Source organism: Numida meleagris, chromosome 27 (assembly GCF_002078875.1).
Source record: "Numida meleagris isolate 19003 breed g44 Domestic line chromosome 27, NumMel1.0, whole genome shotgun sequence".
Lineage (NCBI taxonomy): Eukaryota > Metazoa > Chordata > Aves > Galliformes > Numididae > Numida > Numida meleagris.
The window spans coordinates 3228011-3235390 of record NC_034435.1 but is presented as its reverse complement, the minus strand read 5'-3'; the positions used below and the strand labels follow the sequence as shown (position 1 = coordinate 3235390).

Genomic DNA, 7380 nt, shown 5'->3' with positions numbered 1-7380 from the left:
CCAATGGGAGGACCCCTCTGGGATGGCGTCAATGGGGGGACCCCAAGACGGTGACCGCAATGGGGTGACCTCAAGGGGGTGGCATCCATGGAGGGGACCCCAATAAGGTGATCCCAATGGGATGACCCCAAAGGGGTGACCCTAATGGAGGTGACCCCAACGCAGGTGATTCCAATGGGAGCACCCCACTGGGGTGACCCCAATGAGGTGACCTCAAGAGGTGGCATCAAGGAGGGGACCCCAATGGGATGACCCCACTGGGATGACCCCAACGGAGATGTCCCCATGCCTAGGGATGGGGCTCTGTCCCCACCCCCTGTGCCCCATGCCCTGTCCCCATGGGGCGGCGACCGTCCCCGTGTCCCCGCGTGTCCCCACGTCCCCGTGTCCCCACGTCTGTCCCCAGGAGTGCCGCGCGCTGCGCAACTTCTCGTCGCTGTGCGCCATCGTCTCAGCGCTGCAGTCCAACCCCATCCACCGCCTGCGGCACTCGTGGGGAGAGATCAGCCGGTAGGGGACAGGGGGACGGGGGGACGGGGCCCCTCCTGCTGTGCTGTGGGCGCTCTGCGGCCCTTGGCGTGGCCGTGGAGCCCTGCCCTGCCCTGTGCTGACCCCAGGGGGGAGTTTGGATGGGGGGGTGGTGGAGGAGAGTGGTAATTTATTATTTTTGCAGAAAATAAACCTATCTATCGCCCGGTTGTTGTGTGTCCCTTTCCTGGCTGGAACAAACCCACCCCGGGGTGCTGTCCCATGTCCCCACACTGAGCCCCCAAAGCAGCACATCCCCATCCCCATCCCCACGTGGCTGCCTGCCAGGCTGTGCCTCTCGGGGCTGGGGACCTTCGCTTATCTCCCTTCCGGCGGAGGCGCGGGTCCATCCCTGCGCCGTAACCCAACCTGTGTGCTGGCTGCGTCCCACGGGGCCCACAGATGGGATGGGGATGGGGACGGGGATGGGGATGGGGATGGCGATGGCGATGGGGGTGGGGACACCCCGGCATTGTGCCATGCACTCCAGGGATCATTGCACCAGGGGCACAGAGTGTTAAGATTGGCCTGGATGGTGCCAGGTGCTTTGGAGCACAAGTGCGGTGTGCAGCAGTGGTTGGGGGCAGGAAGCTGGCAGTGCCCAATAAAAGTGCACCTTCCACCCAGCAGGGCTTGTCCCTGGGCACAAGGGGCTGCTTTGCTCTGAGGGTCCCCAGGCAGTGAGCAGTGCTGTCCCCTTTGGGCCCCCCATGGTGGGGGTCTCCCCACCCCGCTGTCTTGGGGGTTTGGGCAGTGTGTGCAGGGGCTCTGCTGCTCTCCACATCTTCACTGCCGCTGTGATGAGGCAGAACTGTGCTATGATGCTGGTTGTGCTAGAGCCCAGCTGCTCGCCTTGCTCGGGAGGCTGCCAATGGGACCCAGCACTGAGTGGCGAGGGGACCCCTCCCGCTGCTGGGACGGCTCTGGTGCGTGGTGAGGATGGGGTCGGGGTCTGGGATGGGGCTGTATGAGCTGTGGCTGCTCACAGACCCATGCAGCCCTCCCCATCCCCACCTCTCCTCCAGCACGACGTGCTCAGTGTCAGTTCTGCACTGCAGGCTGCACGCTGGGGATGGGGCAGCCCACTGGGGGGGCAGGGGGAGACCCCCAGGGAGGGACCCTGCCTCCCGCCAGGCCGGGGGCCAGCACAGCTGCAGGCAGCGTGCCTTGATGGGAACGTGGCTTCCTGGTGATTGCACGCTTGGACAAAGGTCTCTCTCTCCTCGGTGACATCCGAGCGCGCCCCAGCTGAGCACACACACCCAGCCCGGGGATGGCACAGCAGGTACGGGATCGATGTCCAGCACCCGGCGATGCTGCACTTCCCCTCTCCGTGCCGTGTCCTGCAGCGGTGACCATCCCCCATTCAGCAGCCATGTCCCCAGGAGGGCCCCCGCTGGCAGCGGTCCCCACGCTGTCCCTGCCCGGTGCCGTGTTGCGTGCCGGGACGCAGCTGTGCTGCTGGGACAGAGGGCACCGTGGTGTGCAGCAGCCCCGGGCACGTTCCTGGAGGCTGAACCGTGTGCCAGCACTGCAGTGTGGATCAGGGCTGTCCTCCCCGAGCAGCAATGCTGCACCCAGCTCCCGCTCCTTTCCCAGCCGTGGGCTCGCGGCCCTTCCAGCACAGGACGTGTTTGCTCGGGTGCAGCTGCTTGGAGGGACGTCACATCTCCTCCCCACCCCTCTGCGCCTGGGAAAGGGCGTGAGGTCCACGCTCTGCTCCCTCTGGACGTCACCGCAATGAACCAGAGCCACGTCCAGCGCTGCCCCAATCCCAGGGGGTGCAGGGGATGAGGCAGGAGGGGACGGCAGCCGCTGCCACATGCGGAGCTGGGAGCCGGGTGGGAGCAGCACACAGCTATCCTGCAGCAGGGGCGGCCCAGAATGACAACAGGGGGTTTATTTTGGAAGAGGGGTACGGGTGGCTGCGGCCTGGGCCCCAGCCCAGCAGCGACCTGCGCAGCCAGCCAGCACGCATAGCCACGCGATACGGAAAATACAGGACAGGATGGCAAAGAGGATCGCGGTCTCGCAGAGCAGGAGGATGATGGGGAGGAGGTTCCTGCGCTGCCCTTCCTGGGGGGAGAGGCCCCGAGGAGCGGAGCAGGAGTGGGTGCGCTCGTCGAAGGCGTGGGTGGCAGGGCAGGAGGTGCAGTTGTTGGCCGAGGAGCCCTGGCACGTGTAGCAGGAGCGGTGGCAGCGGGCGCAGGCGCCGGATTTGTTCATGGTGCCTTGGAAGCGGCCGAAGGAGCGGGGTGGGCAGTAGGACAGGCAGGAGCGGCGGTGGGCATAGAAGGAGCCACTGCACTCTGCGAAGGGACGGGGGTGTGAGGGGGGACATGGGACCGCCCGGAGCCACCAGGAGCCGAGAGCATCGTCCCCTCCTGCCCGAAGTCACAGTGTGGGATGCGCTCACCCTCGCATGCTCCCTGTGCGTCCCACTTGGTGCATTTGCCCACGGTGGGGGCTGCGAAGCGCCTGGATGTCATGTCCTCATCTGTGCCGTGCAGGTGCAGGATGAAGCTGGTCAGCGTGCCTGGTGGCAGGAGGAAGAGGACACAGCACCGGGTGGTGGCTACGTGTCCCCAGCCCATGTCCTTGGTGATGGATGTGGGGCTGGGAGCTGCGGGGCCAGCAATGCCCTCTATAGGGCTGTGTGGGAGACCCCAAACTGCAGCCCACGCAGAGGGAGGGCTCCCCCAGGGGCTGTGCCCAGCAGGGAGCAGGGAGAGGAAGGTCAGGTGCCAACCAAAGAGGGGGAAGGAAGGGGAGGGATGGAGGCACTGGGTGGTATCGGTGGATGGGGTTCGTCCCCCCGGTGCCCACCTGTGTTGTAGGCATCGCCCTTGTTCTCTAGCAGCAGTGTCCAGGTCCCGTTGGGGTTCTCATCCCAGAAATGTGTGGACATGAAGGTCCAGCCCTTGTAGCCCTCCTGGCTGGTGTCGTATGGGCTGTGGGTAGACACAAGGCAGGGGTGCAGGGGGTGGGGACCAAAGGGGCTCTGCAAACACCCTGGGCTGAGCATAATGGGGCACTGCCAGGACTCGGCACGGCCCTTACCGCACGGTCACCAGCGTGGACGTGGTCCCCATGGGGCTCCTCAGCGTGACCTGCAGATCCCCACGGCGGCTGTAGCTCAGTGAGAGCTGCACCTGGACGTGCTCCAGGGAGCGGATGCTCCCGGTCCTCCCCGAGCAGGAGGAGGTGTGTGCAGAGACGGTGAGTCTGGAGCCGATGTTCCTGATGGGGACAAGAAGGGGTGAGGGCATCACCCCCCCCCCGCCTCAGTGGGCATCCTGCCCTGTGCCGTGGCTCTAACCACAGCCCCGTGCTGACAGCAGAAGCCAACCCCTGGGACACAGCTCCTGCCCTGGGTGCAGCATGACTTTGCTCCAAGAAAGCCCTTGCATGGGGTCAGATCCAGGGGACCTCGTTCCTTACCGGGGGGTGTGGAGAGCTTCGAAGGAACACCTCTGCTGGGGCCGAGTTCCTGCCCACGCCTGGGCCAGCTCCACCAGCAGAGCCGCATCCAGCAGCCCATAGCCATAGTGGTGGCTCACTGGGACGTGGGAGAAGGGGGCACGTGAGCCCCTCTGCTCTGGGGGCTGGGGCCTGGTAGAAGCCAGCAGCCACGGACTCACCCTTGCGCCCGACCCCGTTCACAGCCCAGTCCTCTGCCTGCAGGTGGGCAGGTCGGGAGGCCCTGACCACCAGGTGCTGCACATCACGCCAGCTCAGCGCCGGGCTGGGAGCGAGATGGGCGTTAGGGCAGAGGGCTCTGCTTTGGGGGAACTCTGGGGGTGGCTCCCCGGCACCTACTTGGCCTCCAGAGCGAGGGCGACCATTCCTGCAGCCAGCGGGGCCGAGGCGGAGCTGCCCGCGTGCCTGTCGGTGCAGCGGTGGTGCAGGTCAGTGGTCACCTGGGGAGGGTGGGGGGGGGGCTTATCCCTTGTCCCCTGCTGGAGCAGAGGGCAGGGTGGGCTGTGGTTGGGAACTCCAACAAACACATCCTGGTCCCTCCGTGCTCACAGCACACACACTTGGATGGAAGTGTTTCCTCCCGCCCAGGCAGGGGGGGGGGGCTTGGGCGTGCAGGGGGGGACTCACGATCTGCACTTTGCTGCTGGTGCTGCTGCTGTAGGTGGTGGTGAGGGTGGAGGCGCAGGGTTCGCTGTAGCGGGGCTGCCGGCCGCTGGCAAAGGCGCTACCCACAGTCAGCGTGTAGATGCTGTTGGCGTACCCGTCGCAGTTGCAGTTGTCATAATTGATGCCGCCGTTACCGGAGGCCCAGATGAAGATGGAGCCGAGCCCCCCCCGCCCCTGGGACAGAGAGAGGCTGAGCAGGAGATGGCTTTGTCACCAGCCAGCTCCGTGCTGCGGCACCCAGAGCATCCCTGCTGCACCAGCACCGGCAAGACGCTGCTCCGGTCCGGAGCCAGCAAACCTACAGGGCACGAGGGCTGTGCTTACTTTCGTGATCCCGTTGTGGAAGGCTTTCATGGCCAGCACGCCCGGCCCGTCCACGTGCCTCCCATCATCCACAGGGCCCCAGCTGGCGCTGTAGATGTGGATGTGCTGCGGCCGCAGGCTGAGGGACTGAGCCTCCACGATGTCCGTGACGGGGCCGTCCAGCATCCGCACGCCTGCAGGGATGGCAGCGAGGGCTCAGGGGGCCCAGCTGGCCCCGCTAAACCCAGCGAGTTCCCCCGGTTTTAACCCCATTTGGCACGGTTACTTTGCAGGGAAGCTGGGCAGCGAGCAGGGCACCAATCCTGCACCGCGTGGAGACACAGCCCTGCACCGCTGCTGGGCCTGCCGCAAGTCCGCAGCACCCTCTAGTGCTGTGCAAGCCTAGCTGCCAGGAAGCCCTCAGGGCTTCACATCTTTGAAACATCATCCAGGGTTTCGCTGCTGATGGCCAAAGCAAGGCTCCAAAGCCTCAGGTCCCCTAGCTCCCTGGCTTTGCAGCACTGCGGTGCTGGTGGTGCCAGCCTGAGGATGGCAGGCTGTAGGCACGCCTTGCTCCAGGTGCCCGAGCTGGCTGGTGCCTCCTTCCCACGCCGTGCAGCAGGAGGAGGGATCGCTCACCTCCAACTTTAGCGTTGTATGCAACGCCTGCACCGCAGATTCCGTTGTTGGCTACGGCTGCCGCCTCTCCTGCACAGCGTGTCCCGTGCCTGAGGGGCAGACGCAGGAGATCCGTCCTTGGGGGGGTGCTGGGGGGCCAGGCATGGCTCCGCTCCCAGCACAGGAAGGGATTTCCAGGCAGAGCCAATGGACAAAACTCACCGGTTCTCATCCCAGGCGTTGTACCTGGGCTGGGGGTCGGGGTCGTTGCTGTTGAAGTCATAACTCGCAAGGGGATCCTAGTGCAAAAAGGGGCACCAGCGTGACAAAATCGCATTGCAAAGAGGAGCCGTGCCAGCTCGGGGCTGACACCCGGCCCGGGGAGGTCCCTGCACACCCAGCGACTGCGTCAGCCTCGCCTGAACCTGCTGGGCTCAACCGAACCCACGCTGCTGTGAGCCGATGAAGGTTCCCCCATTCTCTTTGCTCTCTGAGCACGTGAGGGCTTACAAGCTCTACTCGCTTTGCAGCTTGCTGTAATTACATCCGACCGTTCTGGGGGCTCGAGCGTGCACAAGTTCTAACGTTTCCTCGATGTGACAGCGGAGACACCGAGCCCTTTGATCCAGCCACGGCGAGGCTGAATTCCCACTGCAGGGTCCCACGGGCTGCAGGGCTGTGCCACCCCCTCCCAGCCCCAGAGCTCTGCCCAGGGGCAGCGTAGTTACGTAGTTGGCAGCCAGGTCGGGGTGGTCCTTCTCAATGCCATCGTCCAGGATGGACAGCACGACCCCCCGGCCGGTGTAGCCCTTGCTCCAAGCAGCGAGGACGTTGAGATCGGGGCTGATGTCGTTGTTCTGGAAAAACGGATTAGGATCGATCGGCGCGGAGCAGCAGGTGGAGGATGTCCTTCAAGGACCCTCCTGCTGTCTCATCGCTGCCGGCATTAGTCCTGCTTACGCTCAGGGCAGGTGGTTTGCTTGAGGACATCGGGATTAGATGGGAGAGCGGCAAAATCTCACCATGTACCACTGCTTGGGGAACCAGGGGTCTGTCGGCACCACGCTGACGCTCCTCTTTGTGCGCCTCTTCACCGTTTGCTGCTCAAACCAGAGCACCTGGGTGGGGAGCAGCGTTGTTGGCGTGGGGTGTGTTCCCATAGGGCGCCCTGGTCTCACCATGGCAGCCCGGCCCCTACCTGTGGCTCCCTGCTCAGCCGCAGGCTCCAGCCCCAGTGCCTGCTCAAGGACTTCTGCCTGGTGCCGCGGTGTTGGAAGTGGTAGTAGGGCTCTCCCTCCAGCACCTGCAGCAAGGGCTGCTCTCAGGGGCTGCACGGAGATGGGCGGAGGGGCAGGGACGCGTGGCGTTCAAACTCTGCTGGGCTGCAGAGTGGGGAGGACGCACTGAGCGTGCCAGAGGATGAGACTGGAAGAGAAGGTGTGCTCTGCTGGATGGGGCTTGCGCATGGGCTCCCTCACCGACCTGTGCTTGCGTGGAGGCCGCAGGTACCTGCACAGCCCTGTAGGTACCCGTGTACCCCCGCCAGCACCCACGCACCCCTACCTCGGTACCGGTGCGCCCTATGGTGCACCCCACCCACGGAGGGTCCGGCCGTGCCCGGCCCTCACCTGCCCCACGCAGAGCAGCCCGTTCCGGAGGGCCAACCGCTCCGCGGCCCACGGCCCCGCCGCCACCCGCACGGCCCAGCTGCTCAGGTAGACGCGGGGCTGGGCGGCGGGCAGGACCAGCGGGAGCCCCAGGCCCAGCGGGAGCCCCAGGCCCAGC

At 65.4% G+C, this 7380-nt stretch overlaps 1 protein-coding gene across 1 annotated transcript; it reads right to left on the bottom strand.

The window, feature by feature from the left end:
• PCSK4 (proprotein convertase subtilisin/kexin type 4) lies at positions 2406-7379 on the bottom strand (the record flags this gene model as incomplete). The annotated part of the gene is made up of 16 exons (XM_021379019.1): positions 2406-2837; positions 2945-3064; positions 3355-3479; positions 3589-3768; positions 3970-4087; positions 4170-4273; positions 4348-4448; positions 4636-4848; positions 4999-5171; positions 5617-5705; positions 5818-5894; positions 6324-6452; positions 6618-6713; positions 6794-6898; positions 7000-7020; positions 7224-7379. Coding segments are annotated over 16 exons (2217 nt in total), but the record flags the coding sequence as incomplete, so codon positions are not given.